Source organism: Anopheles gambiae, chromosome 2, assembly GCF_943734735.2.
Source record: "Anopheles gambiae chromosome 2, idAnoGambNW_F1_1, whole genome shotgun sequence".
Taxonomy (NCBI): Eukaryota; Metazoa; Arthropoda; class Insecta; order Diptera; family Culicidae; genus Anopheles; species Anopheles gambiae.
In genome coordinates, this window is record NC_064601.1 from 34,697,846 (window position 1) to 34,725,216 (window position 27,371).

The 27,371-nt window shown below is 44.6% G+C and overlaps 2 protein-coding genes across 8 annotated transcripts; one reads left to right on the plus strand and one right to left on the minus strand.

Annotated features, from left to right (window-relative positions):
- Positions 1 to 99: 99 nt before the first annotated feature.
- Positions 100 to 27,044, minus strand: LOC5667425 (uncharacterized). 7 transcript variants are annotated; one of them, XM_061643697.1, is made up of 4 exons: positions 26,923 to 27,044; positions 25,814 to 26,056; positions 2,580 to 2,880; positions 100 to 2,497 (listed from the first exon to the last, which is right to left on the minus strand). In XM_061643697.1, exons 3-4 carry the CDS (start codon positions 2,861 to 2,863, stop codon positions 616 to 618), a joined length of 2,166 nt encoding a protein of 721 aa, XP_061499681.1. In that variant the 5' UTR covers positions 2,864 to 2,880; positions 25,814 to 26,056; positions 26,923 to 27,044; the 3' UTR covers positions 100 to 615. The 7 variants fall into 7 exon arrangements, with proteins under 7 accessions (XP_061499681.1, XP_061499680.1, XP_061499682.1 ...); XM_061643696.1 differs by having other exon boundaries at positions 26,927 to 27,039; XM_061643698.1 differs by having other exon boundaries at positions 25,810 to 26,056; positions 26,927 to 27,039.
- On the plus strand, positions 17,299 to 20,356 carry LOC1269189 (carbonic anhydrase 7). Its single transcript, XM_307795.6, has 5 exons — positions 17,299 to 17,830; positions 18,859 to 19,074; positions 19,172 to 19,325; positions 19,461 to 19,815; positions 19,890 to 20,356. The coding sequence occupies exons 1-5, from the start codon at positions 17,758 to 17,760 to the stop codon at positions 20,046 to 20,048; spliced, it is 957 nt and encodes a 318-aa protein (XP_307795.3). The 5' UTR covers positions 17,299 to 17,757; the 3' UTR covers positions 20,049 to 20,356.
- Positions 27,045 to 27,371: the final 327 nt, after the last annotated feature.

Consider the following 27,371-nt stretch of genomic DNA (forward strand, 5'->3'; position numbering starts at 1 on the left):
ACGTCTCCTCCACGAAGGCTTACTTTGCCTTGGTAGCTTCCATAGCAACGACATTCAAACGACGGGTTCTTTCACCTCACACACATCTTCCAGCCTCGATTAAATGTATTCTCTTTATTTTCCCTATTTCAAACTAGATCGGTGTGTTTCTATACAAAAAACGAGGATCGTTAGAGTGCACGATAAGTAAGAGGGCATTAAAATCATCTGTCCTTGCCCTCTCTACATCTCGACGGGGAGATATACAACTCCAGCTCCTTCTTCTATTGTCCCGTATCCGTAAAGCCTAGTTATTGGTCATACCCACCGCCGCCGCTGCTGCTGTGCAATGCGAAATCTGCCTTCTTAACTTCTTAACTAGTACCTGAAGCCACCCTCCTTTCCGTCCGTTCGCGGAAAGAAGAATAATAAATAAAACGTGTTAATTTAGTTCCTACATCTCATCTCTACTAAACGTACACACAAGGAAGGGATCTATACTATGTACACACGCTTGCTTGCGGAACCCCTCGAAGGAAGAGCTATTTGCATCCTTTTCCCGCCGTTTACTTTTACGCGTTTTTACAACCCCGGGCTCTCGATGCAGTCCGGAACGTTCACCGGAACACACCCCCTCTACGGCACGGTGACCGGTAGGAAGCGGCTAGGATCTCCCGCCCGTGGGTTGTACCGAATGATGACCTTGTTCGGCTCTTCGCCCACCTCCAGGAACGTGTTCCAGTCGTACAGGAAGTAGAACCCATTGCGGCGCGGTGGCGGCAGCGGTTCCTCATTCACGGGATCACCGGCCAGATCGGACGAGGGGAACGAGTCCTCCAGGGCAGCACTGCGGGCACTTTCCGTCGTCGTGCTGGTGCTGGTCGTGGTAGTGGGCTCGTTCGTTGTCGTCGTGTCTACCACCTCTGTGGCTTCCGTTGTCGCCGTTGGCTGCACCACCTGTTCGGTGTCATCGCTACCGCCTGCGTTCGTGTTAAGCTGCAAGCTAAACCGGGTCGGACTGTCGCTTTCCGTGACCGATGTTTCATCGTCCTTCGGTTGTACCTCTGCGGTAACCGTACTGGTGGTGGCCGGTTCCTGGCGCTTCTTGATCTCGTTCAGCCGTTCCCGTGCGTCCAAGCCTTCGAGCAGCGGATCCGGACCCTGGGCAAGCAGCGACGGGCTGAGATCGTAGTGCTTCGGGTTAAGCACGTCGAGCGAATCGTCCGTCAGCGTTGCATTCAGCTGCTCGAGCTGCTTCACCGTCTGCCACAGCTGCTCCAGCTTGCGGTAGTCTTCGTTGCTGACACGGAAATTGGCGGCCGATGGCGTTTGGTCGGCGGGTGGGTCCAGTTTGCGGGGTGTTTTCTCACGCCGTCGAACCAATGGCGCTGGGGTGGTCGTTCCCGTCGATGCGGGTAAGCCCCCGGAGGGCTTCATCTGTATGCCGAGCGTGTCCAGCACCGACATTAGCTGGGGTGCAACCAGGTCGGCATCGATGGACGGGACCGAGTTCATTACCATCGGTGGTTTTTGCGTTGGTTCCGGATGCATTGACTTTTTGTTACGAGCGCCCGGGCCTAGCAGACCGAAAGACTTGAGCAGTGCGTCCAGCTCTTCGTCTATTGGCTTAGCATCGTCACCATCGTCCGTGGAAGATCCGATCGATAGAGGCTTAAAGGCGACGTAGTCATCCGGCTTTACGTTCGCCTGTGTTAGTCCTCCCGTTTTAATCTCGATAGCGGGTTGTTTCGATTCCTCGACCGTAAAAGGTGTAGATTCTTCCACCTTCAACGGTTCGTGCAGGACCAGCGCCGATGGCTGAATGTCCACCAGACGTTCCGCGTGTGGCTGTGGACTATTCGCACTGGCATCGCTGTCCGCTTCCTTTAGCAAACCGAACGAACGCAGCAGCTCCTTCAGTTCCTGTGCCACCTTCGGATCATCCACATTGATCGCATTGTTCAGGGTGTCGTCAGCGGTTGCCGGTACGGCTGGAAGGGAAGGCGGTATCGTCGTCATCGTGGCGGGCAGTGGACGGAACGTTGGCGGCGTCGAAAGTTCCTCCGAGCTTTGGGTCAGTCCGATCGATGCAAGAAGATCGTTCACATTCTCCTTCCGGAAGGAGGCATCACGCATCCGCTCCGGGAGTGTCGGATGGAAGGTGGTTGGACGAGGAGTTGTAAATCGGATCGTCGTTACCGGGATGGCAGCGGTCGTGGTAATACGCGGTGGTACCGTTGGTGCCGTCGTGGTGGTGGTCGCTACAGATCTTGCCGGCGTCACCGGGAACGTATCGGTGGCGCCCGTTTTCATGTCTGGGGAAGCAGCCCCAACGATGCGCGTCACCGGTGGCCGGGTGTAGATTTTTTGCATATTTTCCGGCGACATATTGTTGGTGTGGTAGGGTAGCACCAACATAAGGGCACGCATGTGCTGGGCCCGATTATGGTCGCCGGCGCGGAGCGATTTGGCAAACTCTTCTCGTGTCACATTTTCAAACAGTTCCTCGATTTCTCCCCTAAAAGCAAAACAAAAGAAAAGGGCGTTAATGAAGCGTCACGGAAGAAAGTATCCCGCCTGCCACCTTGTAGAAGCCTTACCTTGTTAGCCTGGGAAGCGAAGGATCGAGGGCCAAAAGTCGTTGCACTTCGGCGATCGTTTCGTGCACATCGTGCATGGCCTTCCGTGCCTGGTCGACGTCCAGATCGTTAACGTCCCGCGGGCGTATGACGCGGTGCAAATTGTAGGCAACGAAGTCGTTCCGCCTCGGCAGTCGGCGTAGGTTCTGTGGCAGGGGTCGCGGGTACGGCCATCCATCGGCCAGGGCTGCCAGCAGCAGTAGCAGCAACACTGGCAGCAGCGATGCAATCCGAGCGGACTGCATTTTCAGTGGATCCGTTCCTGTGAAGGAGTGGCGTAGAGACGAAGAGTGTAAGTAATGTATCAAAATACACTAAATAAACTAAATAATTTCCAACAGGATATTAATGGATTACGGCATACATTCTTTTTGGGATAAAAGAATATCAACAAAGGTAACATGAATTTGCATTTCTAATCCATCGAGAAACTCAAAAGACATTTAAGAGACTAAACGAACTTGAAAAGACCATTGTACGAGATTTACAATGTTGTATCCGTCAAAACATCTTCACACGTAAAGTAGGGTGTAGTCGCATAGATGTTGTCAGTAATATCGTATAGGATTACTCTAGCCACCAATAACTTAAAATTTTACGAATTACCAGAATCTCAAATATCAGATCTACTCTTGTGCCTTTCATCCATTCATCATGGTGAAAGAACTATGAGACATACATAACACCTGACTATTGGTATTGTATGCATGATCCAGTATCCGTGAGGATCATCTCTTTTCATAATTAGTCCTAAAGGGAGATTGAAACACCACAGCGGATATCCTACTGCTGAACTGAACTTTTACGAGCAACAAATCTTTAAAATAGTGACGAATGGTTTAAATAACTGCAGAATGAGGAAAGCTTGTATCACACCGTAGACTCTACACGCCGATGTGTCAATAAATGGTACCGATGGGTACCGAGATCTGTCGGCTATTGACAAATAATTTAGAACCCATATGCCATTAGTCCAAACAAATTCGACATACACTTATCTGATATAAATATCACTATAATGTGGCTTTCCTATCATGTAGTAGCCTAATGATCTTTCAAATAAATATCAAGTTTATGAGACCAAGATCAAGCATATCAATTTATCGCTCAATGATTTAGTGAACTGCATTCTTTCAAGAAATATACACTAACCAGCTTCAATAAGCATGTGTGCCGAATACTAATACCCTCACATTGAAATCAGAAAACGATGTGCCCTTAAATAGCTGACATGAAAATGATCTCTTCGCCACGGATCATTCTGGACAAAAAACCGAACAGTGAAGGAAATGCACCCTCTCTAACGACTGCATAGACGAAGATAGCGCCTTTAGACATAAATGATCGCGAACTTCGCGAATATAATAAAGCCCAGCGGTCTATTTGCTTAGATAATAATAGCTGTGGTTGATATTTGATTTTTATTTATTAAAATTCAACAGATCGTAGACAGCCCCCGGGATACTGATACTGAATACTGATTCAGCAATCAATATAATTATTATAAGCTTTTTTGGGGGGTTTTCTAACAATAAAAAAATGTATCACAATATGTATCCTATACCATACAATTTGGAGCTTTAAATTTTACATTACGTGGGGTGCTTTTTTTGTCAACTCACAGTGAGTATGGAGAAATGGCGAATTACGCAAACCAAACTGTCTGTCTGTCCTCTTGCATTAGCTGCACAAACACAAATTCCATTCCTTAATGAGCCCCGTCGTATGCGTCGCGGGTGGGCGACATTTGATGGCAAAGTACCGTCCCCAACGACCAGGGGGGCTCTTGACACAATGCTTTCCCACATACTGTGGTCACCGAGGTTTTCGTGTCCAAGACCTCCGAGACAACATAAACCCATTGTGTGGGGGGTAACAAAACAAAACAAAAGTGAAATTGTAACTCAAAACCTAACACTTCAACACTGCCCGATGATGTTGGAATTCGAAATTCGTGTGTTTCTCACCGTAGATTGCTCGTTTGAGCAAAAGATAGCGACACCCCCAGCAACGGATGAAACCAGCTGAAGAACTGAGAGGACGTTTTCGGGTGCTAGATTATTAAGGCCCCATTTGTTTCGCAATCTATATTGTATACAATTTGCACCGGCGAACCATAAAACGGCACTCACAAAAAAAAGCTGGCTCTCCTTACGTCAAAAGTGACGCAACACGGGGAACATCATCACACACAATCTACCGGAGGTTACCATCTTCCAAAAACACGTGCGGCCTCAAAACAGCAGCCTCGGTATAATATATCTTGCAAATAAATAACATCTTCCGGAACGTTGATAACCAACAAACACCCCCAATGTCGCTCGTCTTCCGTGCACACTGTTGCAATAAATGCAGGTAATAAAATGAACAAACCATCCGGCTCGCCGTTATTTAATCTACATAAATTATGATCCATTTTTACTTTCTAGCAACACTTGCTTCGGTGGCAACGGTGTGAAAGAGGTGGCAGCAGAGGCGGATTGGACCCGTCCACGATGGGTGTTTTCAATTTCTTCGGCCTATATCCTCCGCTCCCAAACTTATCCTACCGGGTGTATAAAAGAACTGAAACAAAGTCACCCTCTCTTCTGCCCACCGTTCCATTCCTCACCAATGCCTATTCTCTTCTGGTGTACATACAAACACACAATCGACACAAAAACTGTTACTTTTGCTTGTGCAGTCAAACGTGGTGCCCGTTGCTTTTCTATGTCTGGCCGAAGGAGACTCGATGCAACTGCAACGAAACAACATAAAACAACACCATTGCGCAATGCACAAATCGCAACACATTTCCCACCCGTCGGATCGATCCCCACCCGAGCGAGCGGCTTGGGGCGCGGCTGAACACGTGAAGGCGTTGCTGCCGAAGGTTACCCACCAGCCGTTTGTAAAAGTAGTTCACCAAAAAAAAAAAAACACACATGTGCTCGCCGGATCGTATCCAGCCCAAATCAAGGTGAATCGAAACGTTTCGGGCATGGGTGTAGAGAGTTCGATCGTCAAAGGCTGCAGCAGTTTGGTGTGATCGACATTTTTGAAGGAGATGAAACAAACGCCTATCAAACCGGGTTTCTAATTTGATTTAGCAAAACTGAATTCGCCGAAGAAGGTTGCCAGGGGTAACGGCTGCTTTGAAGGCTAAAGCTTCATTCAAAAGAACGAAGATCACAGCTCGGATCATGGTAAGTCTGATTGATTCTCGAACTAATGAAGTGCGATCGTGTATCGTGGTGTTAAGAATAGAACGTTGCAAATGTTTTAAGCTAACGCAGTATAACAAGCAACCTCTTCTCTTTCTTTACATCAGCAATCATAATCGACCTACATCACCTGCTTCCTATCGGTAATAGGTGTTAACTGTACAGGCAAAGCAAATTATTTCGCAGCGCAGGATATGCAAAAAGCCTCCAATCACGAGTTTGCATTCTGCAAATCGCTACACCACTTAGACCGTTATTTAATTTTAGCGCCACCTCCCCTTCACCGGAACCATTCCGTATCAATTCAATTCCGTTGTATCATTCGAAACGGATTGAGCGATCAATAAGGTATGAGGGAGCCAAGCCAAGGAAGCATGGTTGAAATATTGTAGGAAATTTTACATTTAAAATATGTGGACTGTTCGTTTCCAAATTCCAAATTGTGAGTAAGTTTAATAAAGTGTCTTTAGGATCTCTATTATAAAATTCTAGTAAAGGCTGATCAGCGTTACTTTCCAGCGGATGCTTGGATGTTTTTTGCTTAGTTTATATCCATACAATGGCAACCACATCGACTGTAGAAAACACAACGCCGACTTAGTTTTTAGTGTTTTGAAAGGTATGGAGAAGAATGATACATGTTACAGGCAGTATTTAATAATTGAACGTTTTTCCGTGGTCTTTCGAGATTTTGTTATATATGGGCTTAATTTTTGGTCTAAGCATAAAGAATGTCTTCAACGACGTGTAAGTTAAGTTTTTCAAAAAGTGGCCCAAAGAAAAGTCCAGCAAGCCTCAACGTCAAAATATAGGTGGCATACTTTAGGTGGCCGCCACTGTAAATCCGGATGCATGAAAACGTAGCGAGAACATTCACACAAAAAAGTAGCTGAAACAAATAACCTTGTTTAAGGAGTAACGGGTCATGCCGGCCTATACAGACTTTTGATACTTATTACCATTTAGCCGGATAGTCAATCCTTGCTTAGGGCGATGGTCCATGTTCCATGGATGGGTCCCATGGATGAGCATGTTGTTAAGACGACCGAGTTGACGATAGTACCGCGGAACCCCTCAATCCAACAAGAAATAAAAATAGGAAAACTGGACTGGATGGTTCCATTAGTGAGTCAGATTCAGGTACTATTCAGGTCTCGAAATATAAAAGGAAGCAGCATCAGGGCCCGGAATCAGGATCTGTTCCATGACTGATATGGAATCTTAATCAATTAAAGGATCAGTATATAGTTCACTTCCAGAACCGGAAGGTATATGTTGCAGGATCTGCATGGGGTCAGGATCAGTTTCAGGACCGTTATGGGTTCAGTGTAAGTTCTGGTGTGGGTTCGCGATCAAATCCAAGGCCGGTACGGTTTTTAGAGCCATTATACCGGTATATATATACAATTTCAGTACCGGTTGGGTAAATGTATCGATAGTAGAGCATTGTGTTGGGGTACAGAAGTGCTTTAATAGATTTAAAGTGTCATGAAGTGAAAAATTTACCATCAAATTAAACAAATTTACAAAAAAAGCATGTTTTGTGACGACTTCGTGGTACAATTATAAATGGTGGTATGCTTCCTAAAGTCGTAGTATTGTGTTACTATAGTGTTGGTAAACAAAGATATCTCAAAAACTCTGTATAATATATATAGAACTTAGTTTTGAAGTTGTTCTCATATAAATAGCAAGAATCACATTCATGATATTGAATTTTTACATAATTTGACCGTAAAAAATATATAAATTTGAGTGATGAAAATATTGACTGTATAGCGATGGTAGACTCAGTTGGATATGCAAATGTTGGCCTTTTTGGTAGATTACTTAAAGCAAAATCATTTCTGTTGCTTATTTTTCTGAAAACAACACGAAATGTTAACAATATCCCGGAAAAAATCTGCAGTGTCCTGTTTTTATTCTTTTCATAACTATAACCACTTTTGGAACATGCCTATTACGTGTCCCTATAATGGTACTATGATTGCACTTAAATTTTTAAGCCTTTTTAAAAGGGATTTCACCACCATATTTAAAAGACCAGATTTCACAATGACATAAATATACTTAATTACTCTTAAATCATCGTATGGAGCACATTTTTGAGCCGTACCACTCTCAAGATATATTTCAGATCCGATATGGGAATGGCATCAACTTCACAACCGGTATGGTATCAGGATCTGTTAGAGAACCTAATTCTTCAGGTTCACGATTAATTCTAACACCTATACGGGAATGGAATCAGTTCCAGCACCAGAATAAGTTCTATAAAATTTTAATGGGTTCGGGATTAGTCCCATATGAAATATAAATAATTTTATCTTTAAAAAACAAAATGGAATTTGCGTTGCCTTTTAAAAAATCTGTTGCACGCATTTTTACTATACCCCATAACCTTATTATATACCCAGAAATTATCTTGCATAACCCTGTAACCGGGCCAAATTAACTAGTTGAAACAAAATGTGGAATAATAAATCACCGTAAATTTTCAATTTAATGAAAAATTCTCTTAATTCCAATGCAACTTAAAATCATTTTTATTAAAATGTACTCACTTTTTGAGAATGTACAATCAAATTCCAAATTCTTGATTTCGCTTTAAATACAACATTTGTCAGTGTCATTTCACATAAATGCGAGAAATTCCTTCAAAATTCTTACTTGAAGTAATAATTCATATTAAAGTTATTAAACAACATTGATATTACATGGCAATGATTAAACGTTGCACATTCACCTCTTGGAGTTAAGAAGATTTTGTCTTTATCAATCACCTCGCCAATTGATAAAGACAAAATCTTCTTAACTCCTTTTTAAATTAATTATAATCATTAGAGCAGTAAATTGATCATGATCATAAACCAGTGCATATTTTGCGTTGAAAATGATGAATTCTATTTTAATCCGCTGTAATTTAACCACCAGTCCTCATTTTGCTCCCATTTCCCCTACATGTATTTGCAAACAGCAAAATATCGCATTATGCACTCACAAAAACTGTAATGTCCATTGCTTTTCGCACACTACACTACAGAGCTCCAAATCAATTCCATTTCACACGTGGGGAGGCATTTAGACAACAAATTGAGCACACAAACGCACACACACACACATACATCCACTCACACACGAACATCCTGCTCACGGAACGGCTTTTAGAGCAGCAAAAAATGGTTCAATTATGGGTTCGAGGGATGTGTTTTGTACAGTTTGATGCAGTCAAAAACTTACTTTCCCTTCCTGTAAGTGTTTTTTTGGGTAATGCTCGCTGCACAAATTGCGCTTAGTGAATCTTCGTCTTTATCAGTTAACGGGGGTTTTGTTGATGTTGTTATTGTACACGTGTGTTTACGGTGCTATCATTGAAATGCAACCAAAATAATCTGATCTGATGATTGCGACTCTTCAATCTACGCAAGTACTACTCTTGGCAAGTAATAACAACTTCACCTCTTTGTACCAATTTCTCTTGTTACTTCTTCAGAAATCAACACGAGAATGGCTCTTGAACACATATCCGATCTTTCACTCGCGATCACTCATGATCGGTACACCTTGATAAGCTTGCGTTGCAATAAAAGATACACAGGTTATTGACAGGGCGGGCGTGCTAAACTTGTCCTGTCCTGGGCATCCGGAACGCAGCATACGCAGGTTCAATCGCTTTCCTTCCATAACGCTTTCTTCCCTATCACTACACCTTGACTACCTGTTGATAGCACGCGATCTTCCTGCAACGACCAACAACTCCACCGTACTGTTATCAATCACCACAACTCGCTCTGCTCGCCACCATGGTCTGCGCCGCGCTGAGTCTTACGCTTCTATTACGTTAGGATCTTCCGCAACAACCGGCTTCGCCTGATGGCGTAATAGAGAAATTTCCCTCTCCCGTGGCAGCTTGCCGCCTTTTTTGCCAATAAAAAAACCTGTTCCAAACGGCGCTTGCCCATGAGCGAGCCATGAGTCAGGGGGATCTTCCACAGCCCAGCCTTGTACGACCGGTGTGTGAGTGAGTGTATGGATCCGGCACTGTTGCTACTCTTGCGTGTTGTTCAGGTGCTCTTAGTGGTTCTATTCCGGTTTTTTTTTTTTTGCACAAACAGGCCACCACTCTTTCATCAACACAGCTGTGATGAGGTTGTAGCCTTCCGCGTGACTTTGAAGACTCAGTGTCACCAGCCACCAGTGTTTTTGATAGGGTCGCAAAGATCGTGTGGACATCTATTCCACGCATAATGGTCAATGTCTGCTACTTATGTGCCGTCACGGTAGGAGATAGATGATCGTTTCCAATTCCACGAATAGCCCATCGAATGAAAACATTAGCCGCGATCGCCGCGACCATTTCGAATTGCCGTGAAAGCCATGAATGGCTCGTGAACCATTTTGCCCGATATTTGCTTGCGTGCTTTCAAGGGTGAATTGGATTTGGCACGGATCTATTTTTTTGTTTTGCCTGTGCTGAATGACCAATACACACATTTCGTTACACTAATAATACTAGTCTCAGTGCCACCGGGATTAGCTTTATGCACACTTTCCCGAAGGCACCACACAACATCGGAAGCTTTGGTATACAAAGGTCATATTTGAACGGATATTCTACGGTAAATTGAGCATTTGTGGGGCGGATTTTGTTGTAAGTCTGCCACCTTTCTACATTTATCACACATAGAAGATCTACGTCTATCACATTTATTCACCTAAAATCTTTGACTGACAACCGTTTAAGACTCCCCTTAATTTAATATTTTGAATGGTCTTCAGTATTAGAGTAGTAGAATAGTAACTTCTATGAATTATTTGCCGAATGTTAGTACCTTTGGAGGTTGCTTATGTTCTTAATTGACTCTGCGAATCTTATATTTCATGGTGCTGAATGATCAATAATCAGTCAAAAATTCCAGATATCATCAAAATTTGGAAAAATGCATTTGGAATTTGGAAGGATACATAACATAACGGAACAGAAGGATATAGGCAAGTTTAATACATTCCAGTGAAACACTTCTACTACAAAAACTCATCAAACAGGAGGCTTTTTATTCCTCGAAACATTTGTAGTAAAAGCAAAATAATTAGTTCCGGAGTCGGCATAAATCTAATACAAAAGCAAAAAAGTGAAAACACAGAAAAATTGCAGAAATGTCTATAAATCACTCAACAATCAAATATCATAAATCATTATGTACACACACAAGCTATACCAATAACATTGTACTCCATTTACTCATTTTCCTATGTTTTACTGTTTCTGATAGTTGAAATAAAAGAATTTTCAATGTTTTTATTGCCTTCAATAGCTGTTTCCTTTCGTATGTTATCAAATTTAAAACTAATATTCTATGCAGTAACGAAGAATAGCGACATTTTTACTGATTGTTCACGTGCAAACCAAAGAAGAACCTATTTGTTTGCCCATAAGTTCTCCAAAAGGCCCCAAAGTTCGCAAGGTGTCTTTCTCATTGTTTAACGATGGCACATTAAAGTCGTATTTGCGCTTTAGCTTTTCAGCTAGTCCACACGATCCATACACGTAAGACAAAATGATATTTAAACCAAGTACTAAGATCATTCTTGCGCATGGAAATCATTCTCTACACGAGATAAGAACCCACGTACGAATGCACAACACAAGGCAGCACCGTAAACAAGTTAAACTCATCTTAACATTCATTAGCCCTAATTTCCTACCATTTCCATTAAGAGACGATTGAACAATGGTCTGTGATTGTGATTTGCAACGGTTTCCACAGCGGAAAACATTACTCTCTACACTCCTTTGCCAAAGCAAACCCACTTCGACCACTCTATGTGTGCAAGGTAGTGGTCGAATGCATTTATTAGCAAAAAGCACATACAAACCATGGCTCAAAATTGAACATGTTTGATGAAAGCGACAGCAAAAAGAGAAATGCAACATCCCCAAATCTGTGTCACTCGAATCAACCGTATCCTCACACTCCACACGACGCTAAGTTTCCGAGATCCAAGCGATGATCCGCAATATTGTCTTCCGCCAGCCATACAGCCCGTCATGTGCGCCACATATCTATCGCAAAATGATGCTAATCTGTTCGTCGCAGTTCATTGCCATCGTTGTCCCATCGGTGTGCAACGGGGAGATGCATCGTGCTGGAGTGCATCCCACATTATCACCGGTGCATTACCGTGCGGAGGCCACGGTCACGTGAGAAGACAATGGAGCAGTGTGTGTGTACCATTGTGCCGCCGTATGGCCGTTGTGACCGATAGGGCAGCCACGCCGCTGGCGGTTGCGTGAAGTATGCAATTAGGCAGCTTTCACTCGCGCCCTTACTTAACCCCGACCCCGGCACGTGAAGGGCATGGACACACGCAGCCATGTGTGGCGTGCTGCTGCTGCTGCTGCTGCTACTAATAACAATAATAGTGACGAAGCCATCCAGTCATGCCGGCAGAGGAAAGTTCAAACAGTCCACTATGCCGCCACACCGCAAGAGGGCGTTGAGATTGTTCGTTGCTCGCTGTTTGGTGGGCACTTTTTCAACCCGATACTGAAGGCAGCCGGTCGCCCCCCTCCCCTAATCATTGCAGTGCGTAAGCAACCGTGACCGCTTAAGATAAAAGCATTGACCAACGCACAGAAATCGGTGAACCGAACCAGGAGAGCTCTGCCGAACGGACAACCACCAGATGCCCGTCGTAGTGATGGCCCCTATCGTACGAGCCAAAACTTTCCCCTCCAAGTGGCTATCACCGGGGGATGCGTTTTCTTTGTTGTGCTTTGCGAAATTTGACACTTTTTTCCCACTTTGGGTTGCTGATAGTGGCAGGCAGGTGAAACTCAGTACTCGGTGTTTCTTGTGAAGTTGCAAGCAAATTTTTAAATCTCTCAAACGGACGTCTCATGTGCCGCAGAAATCTATTACAGCCAAATTGATCTAAGCAACTGCATTGGATCAAACTGAGGATCACCAATAGGCACAAAGACGCTCAAAACAACAAAGGCGCCACTTGCTCAGAGCTGTAGTACTAACCAACAAGACTCTAATAGCATCCTCACGAACTGGGGGTGAATATATCATCAACAAAATATGTTGTTTTGTACCAATTTTTTTAAGTCTCGTGACATGCTCTCAGTTTGGATCATGTCTATCGATCTACTTGTTGTGTGCAGTGATCGAAACAAGCGCCTTTCGAACAAAAACACATTTAAAAAATGGATAGGAAATTGTAACAACAAAACGCTGGTGAGTTGTGGAAGATGCCCAAGCCAACCAAGTTGACCTAAGGGGTGCTCTGCACGTGTTACGATCCCGGTCAAGAGGAACGCGTCACGATTTCGCACCATTCCATCTGCCCTGCTCACAGTGATGCAGGCTTGAAGTGATGGGCGGACGTTCCATAATTTTTCCATAACCAATAAACATAAACGGTCATGATCATACTGTTCTCAGCGAGTTTCTTAAAGTAAGACAGATGGCGCCACTATACAATGTGTATAGATGGCGCTATTGTTTATATTTGCTAACCTTATATCTGGTTTCCCAGTTACTATTGGCTATAGAGTACTGAGAAAGCAGATAGTATGGTTTAACTTAAAAATATTATTGATTCGAAAAAGGACACATCTAGGAGAAATTTACTAAAAAACTCTTATAAATCTTACTACATGTTTTGATTAATGAATGTTTTATGATTATCCGAAAAGTCACAATATACATAAAACATCTGTATGCACAGTATTCATCAAATGAGCTGTTGTACAATTACTCGGCTGTCAAATTCTGACTAGAATTTGAGAAGCAATGCAATGCAATGGACATGTCCACCCATTGACCCATCGTGAGGAACCAGCCGGGGAACGATCGGAAAAGGGGAGTTTCAGCTCAACCTACACCCTTCACTGTGTCTTCTTACCCCGGCCACGACACACGCAAACACTTGAAGGTGTAAATGAGGAAGTGCCAAATCATTATCACATGTGCTGTTTCGCTCCAGTATGAGTACATTGGGCGTTTTTTGGTTGGTGTTAGTGTTTTAACTTTCGAGAACTTTCAAACCATATTTCCAGACTTTATTCGAAAATTGAAGGCACAAAGCCATATATACTTCAGAAAAATTGAAGTTTGTATCGGATACGATTTGCTTTGGGAAGTGCCAGCAGTCTTAAATGTTTCTTCCCGGTAACCTATACTTCCCTCCATGCTCTCTTCACCACGTGAGCCATTTTTGTGACGTTGTTGGCCGTGTTGTGTAGTAGTGCAGGTGTTGGTTCTTATCCGTGAACCGTTAATTTTACGGTAATGCTTTTACCAAACATAACGCACCGGCTCTCCATCTGAAGACGCTTTTTTAACCGCCAAATTCAATCACAAATTGCGGCAAACGATCATCACTGTTCTCGTTTTCGCACCGTGCTCCACATCTAAATACGAGGGCGTGAAATGGGTCGCATGGACCGACCGAGCCGAAGCGAAGCTTTTAATGCCATTATCGGTGCTAATCGGTAGCAACGAGCCGCGATCGGCGCTGTTTAATATCTGCTGCTGTTTCTGCTACTTCCAGGATCGGATTCCAGAAGCCCGGCTCGCTTGTTCTGATTTCCCGCGCCGGAAGTGGATGCAGGTTCCTCTCTCCATGCCTCCAAAAAACGCGTTAGAAGTAAGGCGATTGAGCGAACTACTTCACTGATAGGTTTGCTGAACGAGCCGATAACGCACCAATTAGCCTATATTTATAGCTCGATAATCGTGTGCGCGTGTTCCGTTGCTGCACCGAAATGCGTCAAAAACGGAAGGTGGAAATGGGGGTATAAACTGTTTAAATATTTCACCTTAAAATCTCGATCGCGTGTGTGTTTGTTTTGATGGTTTGGATTCTATGCGTTGTCCCGGTTCCGTTTTGTGGGTTCCGGCTACTTTGGCAGCCACCTTCTTTTTTAAGACCAATTTAAAACTACGCAATCCAGCACAGACACATTTGCGTTAAGTAGCCTGCGTAGATGAAGTAGATACGGATGGCTTTGGTGCGGCTGATCATTCGCACAAGTATGCGCCGGTAAAGCACTTGTAACTATAATCAAATTAAAGCCATGGTTTGAGTGAGCTACTGCTACTGCTGCTGCCGGTTATCTGTGTAGGGCCGGCGACCCGAACAAGCAGCTCCCGCTCCCTCATTCCACACACGTTCGGTAGTAAAGTTGTGATTTTTATGTCAGCATATTTCAACGAAAGTACACCCTCCAATCAGCATAATAATGAACGATCTCTACCTCGATCGCTGTACACACCGGGACCTGGGGAGGCCAATAATACATAGCGCGGGAGGCGTAGCGGAAGAGAAACAGTAACTAGGATTGGTGCTGGTGGCGTGCGTCTTGTGATGGCGCCTGCTATCCCCACTACTTCGGATCGAATCCGTCGAATCTGTCTATTCAAATTAGCGCTCGGTAAGCTCAATTTGCCCATTTTATAAGGCGTGTATACCGTACACAAAACGGTCCTAGAATCGATAAAATATGTTAGTGGGTATCGGCGGCCCGTCCATCACGAAGATGCAATGTAAATTACAGCCGTAATCATGGAAATATTTTACACCGCACTCAAGAGCCCTCTGGTTCCCTTGGCCGTATCTCGCGAATGTCTAGAGGCTCTCCAATATGGCACGAAACAAAAAGAAAAGAGAATGTATCGAGGGCTATACGCGGTTGAGGGAAAATCCCTACATAGCGGGAAGTTCACTCGGAGGAGCTCATTTTCTTCGGAAATGAACGTTACCTTTAATGACCTTGGCAACAAGGGAAGTGGAGATCATACCCCACCAACACTACTAACTTCCTTGCTTCAATGATGCTCGGGTATATCACCTGACGGAGACATTTTACAGCTGTCTACACTACACAACACCAACGAGACAACCTGTGTGTGTGTGTGTGGGGGGGAATTTAGATCGTGCTGGAAAATAATGAAAACAGTGTGACGGTGAAACGAGGTGAAAAAGCTTCGACGACGACTTCCTCGGTGGCGAGTGTCGCGATTTCAATGATCGGGTAATTTACACCTATACCTTATGCCGTCGCAAAGCCATGTTTGTCCCTCTCCCGGCCGCCCTTGGTAGATTGACTTCGTGAGCGGCACTTAATAACCCAGCAGCATCTGTAGTCGACAAACCAGTAGCTGTTAGAATAACCCTCGCGTTGATTTTGTATGATGGTTGTTGAGTACTAAGCGGTACAAAACATCCAAAATTTAAGATTCTGAATGAAAAATTGGTCCCGTTAACACGATCCTACACATATTCTGCAATCACTGATCAGTTCAATTGAATGATCATGATTGCTCGCCATTGAAGACTAGGATCTGCCTTCAGGAAGGACAACATTCTTCTGGAGATCGAATTCTTCCTTTCAGCTTCCGTATCTTTCCATACTTAATAACGATGTTATGTTATAATTCATCAATATCATATTATTTTTAGGGTCTAGTAGTCACACAACTAATTCTGACTCCGGATATTGGTAGTGAAATTCATAGCAATAGTGATCGTGCTAGACCGCCCCACACGATGTTTCAGATCGCTAACATATCTTGTCTACTATTAATTGATTTCTAAACACAAGCATTGGGGCTTGTAGCATGTCAATGTAAAATCTGGTTCAAAATCCTATCAAATAAAAGCACCATTTTAACGCCATTACAAATTCAACCTTTCTGCCCCAGATCGTTCGCTGCCTTATCACGTTCAAACTCCCATCAAGGGCTTCGGAAAGCAACCGAATTAGGTATGCTTCTTCCGCATCTGCGCAGGAGAGGATGACAGTGTCGCAACTCCCTCACTAAATGTCTCTTAAACAAAAGATAAGACGCACATTGATTTATGTCCATCCATCCATCGCTATCCTCCCTTCCTCAAAACCTAACACTCCCCCCCCCCCCCCCGCAAAAGGCACGCAACTCCAACCACAGGAGGTAATTAAAATTTGCCCATCGACACTCCACCGTTCCCCCACTCCTCCCGTTGCTCCCATCCCAATCAGCCTCGTTGAGATTCACACCGTCCTCAGGGCACATCGTACACGGGGTCCACCGCGCTAAACACGTTGCGCCGAGGCGCCGCACGTTTTCGAGCAATTAATGGTCAAAAATTCGCCCAAATCCGCCTATGGTAAGTAAGTCTGAGCTGGCCATCTTGGTACGGAATAATTCTTTACTTGCCCGCTGCCCACTGGCGTGGCATTCTAAAACCGTGGTGGCAAAATTTTAATGTCCATTCCGAAGACGTCCAACAAGGAAAAAGGGATAAAACCCAAGCGTACACGCATACACGCAAGGGAGCGCTCGCGCGCTCGCTTTAACACCTCCCCCATTATGGTGAGTGTCGGTTTGTGTCCACCCAGGTATTCTGCACGCATCGAGGCGAGCTGCTGCTCTTCTATGCACACAATTCTATAAAACACTATCAGTGGCGCGCCGAAGGTACCAGTTTGCGGTCGGGAATCGGTCGAGACAGACGCCGCCGGTACAGAGCGCTGTAGGATCGTGCACATTACAACAGACAGTCTGCTGCTGCTACTGCTGCTCTCTGTCATCTGTCGTCGAAGGTGCAATTGCGCTTTTCTGTGTGGGATTTTCGATAGTGTCGGGTGGTGGTCATCCCTTCCCATCGGTGCTCGCAGTATCGCCACGTGTGCTGCAGCCGCAATCGCAAACGCAATCCAGACTCGCGCAAAAGGAAGAAAAGCACGTTCCCGTTGCGTCCGAAGCTCAGTTGCGCGCGAACAGTTCTGTTGCAGTCCCACTCCAAACCGGTCGTTAAAAGCATCCTTTTTGTGAACTCTGAAATCGAAATCGTGCCTGCAAATAACGATCAGTGAGAGCTCGGCGCTAAGTGATACTGAGGTTGGAAAGTGAAACATTACCATCGCTAAAAAGGTGTTCATCATGCAGTTGTCGATTGGATCGAGGTGCTGCCGGTCTGTTTCCTCACTGCTGTTCGCGCTGCTGCTAATCGGCGGTAAGCTGTGATTCTAGATTAATTGCTAAAACATCGATAAGAAGCACACGTTCGATGGGAAGAGTGCACACTTGAGAGAGTGAAAGATTGCGGGACAACCTCTCGCCAGCGTGCGATTGTGTAAACGCACCTTCCCTCCTGCTAAATGTGAATAGGTGCTCTAATGCCGGGAGGATTACTAGAGCACTGCACTGGCTCTGGTTGGTTTTGGAGGGGCGTTTAACAGAAGGGTTTGCCCAACGGCCAGTAGTGCTCACATGCGCGCTCATCCACCGAAAGTCAGGCGTATCTGTTTTGCTGCTGCTGCTGCTCACCGCAGAAGCAGTGACCTCTCGGCACACTTACACCAGGAGAGCCGCGGCCGCACAATTGCACCCATAGGTGTAGCAAAATAACACCGTAAACCAACCCCCCCCCCCCGCCACAGGCGGCAGCCGAGTTTATCTAACTGCAAGCGAGCGGAGCACGTGGCCCGTGTTTTATGAGCGGTGATTCTCGGGTGCATCTCGAGAGGGGCAATCGTTTGCGGGCTGGCCGTTGTAAATGGTCACAGACTTTGCTAGAGGCCCGTATCATATCGTACTTGCGAGCTAAAACAGCAATAAGCACTCTTTTCGCTTTTGGTTGGAGGTGTGCTGTAACGCTAATGGCTACTCATATTTGCACATTACTATGTGACATCGTTTGAAATTGTTATCGTTCGTTTAATTTCCTCTAGTTTCACGAGTAGCTAAGTTAAAGTTGATTTGCTAACAAATAATCTGTTTCAAGTTGGTTCCTTTTGTACAAATGGTGTGGTTGTACATGATTGTTTAAACATGCTATCATCGTACAAGGTTTACGGAGGCAAAAGAGGGTAAAGTACACGATCACGATGGCGTGGTTTGCCAATTTTGAATTTACAGCATCCCTCTATCTCTCTCTCTCTCTCTCTCCATTCACATTTAACATACATGAGTTCCGACACGCTAAGTGCCACAACCAATAACATTTCGCTATCGTTCGATGAACGTTTTCCTGCCCCACAGGCCGGTACGACGGTGCGGATGGGCATCGGTTCGGCTACTCGAAACCGGACCAGCGGCGTTGGTCCAAAGCGCACCAAAGCTGCGCCGGCGCGCATCAGTCACCGATTGCGATTCATAGCCATCGGGCCGTCCCGCTGTACATGCCGGCGATCGAGCTGGTCGGATACAACAATCTCCTTCCGGGCCCGATGACCATCCACAACAATGGCCATTCCGGTAAGTGTGCTGGCTGGGCGGAGGGCGCGCAAGTTCTTTCACTTACAACCCCTTTACCTTTCTGTTTTCGCGCTCTGTCCCTTTTTCCGTCCCGCAGTGTCCCTCTCGATTCCGAAAACGGACCCAACGAGCGGCAAGCATCCGTACATCTTTGGCGGCAAGCTGGAGAACGAGTACGAGCTCGAAGGGCTGCACTTTCACTGGGGCGACAAAAACAACCGTGGCGCAGAGCACGTACTCAACGATATCAGGTAGGTGTGCGCGAGTGTTTGTGCGAACCTTGTGCGCAAAAAGGCGCTCTTGCACCATCGCCTTCACCAACAGCACCAGACACTGCAGGCCGGAGGGATTTATTATGCATTTGTCCTTGTGCGACCATTCGCTAGGTATCCGCTCGAGATGCACATCATACATCGGAACAAAAAGTACAAATCCGTCGGCGAAGCGCTGGGCTATTCCGACGGTCTTACGGTGCTGGGCTTTTTCTACCAGGTCACCGAGCAGGACGCACCCAGCATCAACACACTGGTGCGCTCGTTCGGCCAGATCGTCGACTACGACCAGACGCTCCAGCTGAACCACACCTTCACCCTGCAGTCGCTGATCGACGGGATCGATCTGACGCGCTTCTACACGTACAAGGGTTCGCTCACGACGCCGCCCTGCTCCGAGGCGGTCACGTGGGTCGTCTTTCCCGATCTGCTTGAGCTTTCCGTCAACCAGATGAAGCGGTTTCGTACGGTGAGTGTTTCGCGGGCTGCAGTTTAAAAAAAGGAATCAAATTAAATCCATTTCATTTCGTTTCTTTCTTTTAGCTCGACACTGGCATTCACGGTTCGCCCATGGTTGATAACTATCGGGCGCTGCAACCGATCGGCAATCGGCGCGTTTTCGTGCGCAAGGTAAACTCACGCTACACCGGGCTGGACGTGTTCGAAGGCAGACACCACAGCAAATGGGACTGGGTGTACTAGGGCGGGTGATTGCTACCGCCCGGTGCCCGAACTTTTGGGTCGATTTCGCGATGACCTATTCGTTCGTGGCTGAAAAATACCCGCAAATCCATTACACAACACCCCATGTGCCATCGTCCGGACTTTCGTTGAGAAGGGGACATCGCGAAAATAAAACCACGCGCTAAGAAACTACACTACTAGCCGGCTTCAACCTCGGTTTACAGCAGAAAATACTTTATGACTACTACACGAGAAGCATATGTTTGAAAAACGGGTTTAAAACAAGGCTGCAAACAAAACGCGAGCATAAATTATTCATTCCAAAATCATAATCGTCAACACTTATTATTAGTAGGCTCACCAGTGCCGCATAAAGTATTTACAATCGATTTTAAGTTAACTGATTTATCGTTTCATGCCGTTCGTTCGCTCTCTAGTGTGGCCTACTGTTTTCTGATTAATGGTTGATTTTCGCAAAATTCGCTTGGAAACGTTTTTACGAGTATTCCGACTATCTTTGACCCCCGCTTGGCAGACGTTTGCGTTTTCATCATTGTACAGTGCGGAAGTATCTGCACTAAGGACTACCCTCCGATCGCCTGTCAAATCCTTCACGGTGGACATTCTTCTCTGTTTCACTGGCGTAGGTGCAGTGATGGAAGAAGGTGCACCTAGCTGCTGTTTCCGGCGCATTTTAACGCCTATATTTGGCCCACTGTTGCTTCTCAGTACTGGAACGCCAACGTTAGATAGTTTGTTAAAATGTTGCATAAGTTTGTCCGATAGCAGGGTAACGTTTTCATTCAACCCTATGCTTAACAAGGCTTCTCGCGTTGACCTGACAACCGGAACATTGCCTTGAGTATGGCTAGCCGGCACAGCTTTTGGGGGTATAGCGATATGCTGCTTGATATTCTTCCCTAAACCTTCGTTCGATTTGGCGACACGGTTCTCCTTACCATTCTCACGGGACACTTTCGGCTCGCCTACGCCCATGAGCATCAGGTCAAGCCGTTTTCCGGTACCGTCTAGTGCTTCCATATTGTAAAGTTTCTGACGATCCGTTCCAACTAACCACTCCGGTAGCTTGGCAGCTGATGCTGGCTTTGGGTCTAGCTTCGTACCCAGTGAAATGCGCCACGAAGGACGTCCAGCGATGGTGCGCGTTTTGCACACCGTTTGCTCCTTGGCTTTGGTGACTACAGCTGGCTCTGACAGACTGAACTTATTGAGGCCGCCACCGAGCAAATGGGTGGAAAATTTCGTTCCAAAAATGCAATTTAACAGTTGCTTGTCTATCACCTGGAACTCATCCAAGCTGCAGTTTAAACTGTGCAATGCACACACTTCGTAAATATCGTCCAACGTTTCACATCCAGCGCTGCAAAGGGGTAGAAAGAATGTTGCACAATCTCGCCATCTTTTCTTGTTCTCAGTTTAGCACTTACAGTTCATTGTCCTGCGTGGGCATTAGAAGGCTGAACTGATTCGCCGGTACAGGCACGCTGAGGAACGCTTCGCGGAGGGAAATATAACTCGAAGAAATAAACGTTATATCTTTCATAATGGAAACTTTTGATCGACACCTAGCACTCTCGAAACATTTAATGGGGTGCGATTTCTGGTACCTGTGCCGTTCGGCGGTTTTTTAAACCAAAGTGTATGAATATCAGGTGGTCTTGTCCCATACAAATTGACAACTAATTTCGAAATCAAAAAAATCTCCTTTTGACAGAATGGGTGAAGTGAATTTCCATAGGAACCGTTCGCTTTGTTTTTAGCAACACATACGTAGTACACATTGGTGTCCTCATCGACGGCATTATTTTGATCCAAAAATGGATTTTAATTAGTTCAGATTTGGTTTAGCCTACAGTAACATATATTTTGAGTGCTTTTTAAGGTATTTCAGTGCAAATAACGAAGATTCTAAGATTGTTTGTGTGTAAGGCAAGTCGTCAGAAAGCTTGTTTGGGGAAATGTTTTCACCCATGCTGTCAAAAAGTGACGTTCAACTTTTGCTATAAAAAACAGGCTATGAGACCACCTGATATTCATACACTTTGCATTAGGCGGTGGTCTATCAATGTATCGCATGCATGCTTGCTGTATGTCGATACATCAAAACAAGCAAATCTGATCTAATCGGTGGTACAGGGCTGCTCAAATGATGTCGCCAAATTTAATAACGAATGCAAGTTATTAATGCAAACAAATACGTCATACAAATTATTTGTGTGGATTTAAACATTTGTTTTAAATATGTAAATAAAATGACTGGTATTTTTCATTGAATTTTGGTCATTTAATTCAATCCAATATTTTTCCAATAACAAAATGATGAAACGTATTATTATGTCTCCAAAAACACATTTAGAAAGACTTCAAAATATTGTACATGAATACTGACTCGGGATCTTAACGCAAAAATGGAATATTATTATTTTACAATTATTATAATGAATTAACAGATGAGTCGATATGAGATTACCCTTCCGACCGTAGTATAGTTTTGGTTTTGCTAAACAAAATTATAGTTTCTTTACTTTATTCCACATTCGATGCGAAACTCATCCAACTTTTTTTCTTAAGCCAACTACTCTCTTTTTCTTGCAAGCCAACTACATTCAGCGTAAGACATACCCTTACGCCTCCTCTTTCCTCTTCAATCTGATCGCATCACTAAACGTATTGCATATCCAAGGCCTCTTGTGTCATGATCGTCAACAATGCGGCCGGCTTTTTTTGTTTGTCTCTGTACACCTAAAAGAGCTTCTTGCGCACGATTGCGTCATAGTGGTAAACGTCCGAACGGCGGTATCATCTCAACTTTTACGACGACTCCTTCAAACGAAAGCGTACCGAGGCGTCCAGCAATGCTTCATCTAATAGCAACCATTACGTCCCCCACCGCACTATTCATTTTGTGCCCTTTCTTGAACCATCCACATCTCGGAAGATTTTATGTAATTTTTATCAAAAAGAGAGAAACAGTCTTCCACAAGCTTTTCAGATGTATAATGGATAAAAAATGAGGCTCGTACAGCTCGAATGACCACTAGCGGTGATTAGAGGGATGAATTATGTTAACGAGTTGTCAAGATGGTAGATTTATGGCTAGATTTAAGTTACTCAACATCTCTTTAACATTATCATTTAACGACGGCTCAAAGGTGCAGAAATAACAAAAAACTCGTATCTACTAAAATACTATTTACAAAATTAGACCACATTCAGCCTTAAATAGTGTTTGATTGAGTGGGACCAACCTCTTTTTTGCACACCAACAAAAAATAATAACTATTTTGAAGCAAACTAATTAAAACCTTCACATAGTTAGCAAACAGCCGATTAACGTTAATGATGCTGAGGCACGAAGCCTTTATCCGAATTCTTTTCTTTTCACTTTCAGAACCGCACGATCGCTTTGTATGCTAACACATATCCAATTCTAATTGACATAGTTCCCACCCGGCCATAGACAATCTTGACCACAGACAACCACAACAGCAGCAGCATCAACGTTCTTCGCTCATTAACAATTCATCGCGTTCTAAAACACTACACCAAACCGCTAAGAACAAGATTCTCACTGCTCCTCCGGTTGCTTGTTGTCGATCGTCGAAAATATTTTGCGTGCGAATGGCTCATTTTTATGGCGAGCGGCAATTATGAAGACGTGTGATGAATTTGCATTACCACTACATTAAGGCGTGCGTACGAATTCTTTTCATCACATTCTTGACCCACATCAACCTTAACCTCAGCGGTAACCGAGATCGGTAGATGTTTTCGCACCGAAGCTAGGTGTGATCAAGCGGTTGCTGCTCGATCGAGACTCGGTAGTGAAAACCATCATCCATAACATCGTTACCCTCTCTTCTATCGTTTCGAGGCGTACAAGACTGACCTTCTTTTTCGTTATTCAACTCCGGTCCATACCATGGTCCTGTGCGCGCGTTCGAGAGCTCCACGCGTTGCAAAAGTGGCAAACGCGCGGTGCGCATTCGCGATTAAAGCAACGAAACAATAAAGTATCATCATTTCACCTCCTTTTACGGTAGTTGAGGTGGAGGTGAAGGAGTTACTAGCCAAGTACGTAATAAGTTTGCTTGTGTAGGGTATGCGCGTGTGTGTATGTTTGTGTTTAATAAAGTAACCCTCACACTGTGTAAAACGGTGTACTTTGAACGCCAAACCAATCCCATAGCTTCGTTTGCTTCCTTTTAATATGCATTAAGTAGACACATTAGCGTTTGATTAAATTTTAAAGATTTTTTCCTCCTACAAACAACCAGTTAGCAAACAGATTGTGTTCAGTTTTAAATGCGTTCAGTTTTAAATTGTGTTCAGTTTTAAACCGCCACTGAGCCTTAGTCCTTCGGACAAGTCAAGGTAATTTACTTTCAACGACGGCCCCTCACCCGCCATCCCGCGGTCGGAATGAGACAGTTTCTTAGAGTGGTTCTTGTATAGGTGGTGGAACTCGAACGAACAAGGGTAACATTAGCAACCTTCCAGCGCCATCCGGGAGGACAACCGGTTGCTTAATAGTAGCTGCTTGCTACTAAGAGCTTGTACACATTTAAGCTGTTTACGGTGAAGCCTGGCAATAAATGCGCAATCGACCAACGACACCTCGGCTCGCTCGTATAACATCTGACAAATTACAGTTTTAATTTAAAACTTCATATGCTAGACACTAGGTTCAGCTCATCACCAATGACACAGGCAACAGAAAAACACACTCCAATACATGGGGCTTGCAAAAACTTTCATTGGTGCTAGCCGAAGAATGCCGTTGTTCCGTGGTGAGAGGTGTTATTTTGCGTCTGTGCATATTCATCGCACAATTTGCAACGGTGAAATTTGGGACAAGCGCAGCGTGCTTAAGTGGTTTTGTTTATCTTGCTGCGATGATCCGAAAGAAACCGAAATCTACCACAATCGGGTTTTTTCCTTTTGCCCAATGGGTTTTTTGGGAAGCGATTTTTTATAATTTATTTTATTTTATTTTCTGGTTTCTATTTAAATTATTTCTACTTAAGCCGTAATTATCATGTCTAGTTTAATCTGCGATACTTTCTGCCAACTTTAAAAACATTGTTGACAAACTTTTTTCCTCCAATACTCGGGAGATGGATTAAATTGAAAACAAAAATAAATCCCTTTTAAGTGTCTTTCTCTTTTTCTTAACAAACCAGCTCCATACACCACACACTCCAGTGCAACACGAAATATCACCAAAAACATGGATCAAATTTGCTCCTACGAAAGTTTAGCGGAAAATAGACATAATTTGTTCGTTTTTTTTTATTCGGAGCTGACCGAAGATGTGTGTTTTGTATGACAACATAGACAGAAAAAGAGTACAGAAGCTGATACACGGTTAGGCGTTAGGCATTAGCGCCTGCATGAAGGTGCTACAATCACCGAAACAATCTATTTTCTGATCTGAGATCGGTACTGTCTAATACTTGATCGTTTGATGCCAGAGATTGACCTGACACGACCAAACGACATAAAAAAGTTGTGTAGGAATTGTAGAACACCAATTCAAACCACATCTTTGGTTTGTTTTTAGAAACTCGAAGGGTATTAAGCTAACTTTAAATGACAACAAATATAATAAAAATCACGTGATACTAAAACATGTTTTTTTATAAAAAGGCTTGAATTTCGCGCTGAAATGCTGCTGCTTCTTATCACATCTACTCAGGTTAACTATTACAAGCTAACTTTAAATTAAATTAAATTAAATTAAGAATAATGCTCCTACCTACCTTTGTAGTGTTGTTGTTCCAATGATCCCGTTTTCTCAACCACGATCTTCCAGTTCACTTGCGCACAATGATTGAAAATTTCATGTGCTTTCAATTTCTGCACTGGATCGAGATGAAGTGGTCAGCAACAAAATCAAAGCAAAAAAATAGAACAGCTCGAAGCAAGAAAACAGCAACGGAAAAAATAAACACACACAAACAATCACGCAGTAAATTTACCACTAAAAATAACTACCACTGCCACTGGAGAAGGGAAAATTGAAGAAAAAATATATGATTGATTAGCACCCTTTTGTCACTAGCCACTGGAGGAAATGCACGGTCGAAAGCAAAGCACGGTGCTTTGCAGATGAGGACGAAATGCACACATACACACACGATACACTTTGGAAGGAACGAAAGTTGTTCGAAAAAATTATCGCTTCACTTTCACAAAAAAGACACAACAGACACACCGGCGAGAAGCACACTCGACGCATTGGTTCGCTGATCACCGGCTGTGACCATTGGTGGACAGATACTTCGAACGCATTACTTTTGGGGTCATCCACAAGTAATGTCGATGAAATCCTTGTGGAAAGATAATCCGTTTTTACACTTTAAAAACATCGAAAAATTGCATCCGGCAACGGGTGAACGGAATGGCGTAAGCGCAAATATGCGCAATGTTCGCGTAATCGATTGGCAAATGCACGTCGTCACATCGATGAAGTAACACGCCCCGGACCCCCACACACCACTGGTTACAGGTTTTTTACTGGGTCTTGCTGTACGCTACTCACTGCCTCGCCAGTCAATGGGCCAGCCAACGATCGGTGGGGACAAACTGAGCAACGACGCAGCAGGATCTTCATTCACTGACACATGAACCCTCGGGAAGGGCTACCGCAAACCACTTTATCTTTTCACTTTCAGTCTACCCCGGGACCTTTCGAGAAGCGGTGTCTGCCCATGCACACTGTTATTCACCGCGATCCTCGGGATTCCAGCGACCAAAAGGTAAACAACGCCCCAGCGACAACTTTCTCCGGCGTGGATAACTTGCTCGCGGATGCTCGACGCGGGAGCGGGAGCGGTACAGTCCGAGAAGAGGGGACAGATTAACGTACAAACCTGTGCCGCTGCTGGTGGATAAATGTTTGGTTTATCGCGCTTGACACCTCAAGGCTGTGCGTGCGAACTGCACGAAAGTCTAACACGAACAAAGTCGGAGTTGGTTGTGCGCGGCCGGTCCAAACTTCGTGCCGGTGCGGTGGCCGATCTCCTCGGTGGCCGCGCAATAATCCACCTCATCGTGCCGTTTCACTCCGTTCGCTGCACTGGGCGCACCTCTTTCACCGTCATTCGTCTACCATTCCTTTCACTCACGTTTCCGGAATGCAGTGCTCGATCTCCCCACCCGCCGTGGAGCATAAGATCACCTGTGGGGGGCTCCAGGGTAGCATAGGCTTATGCTAGTTATGTGAACACCGTGGGAGGGAATGGAAGGCCAGAAACACAGGTGCAATTAGCTGTAAGTGTGAGTGGGTATGGTGTGATAGACAAGGTAAAGTAGATG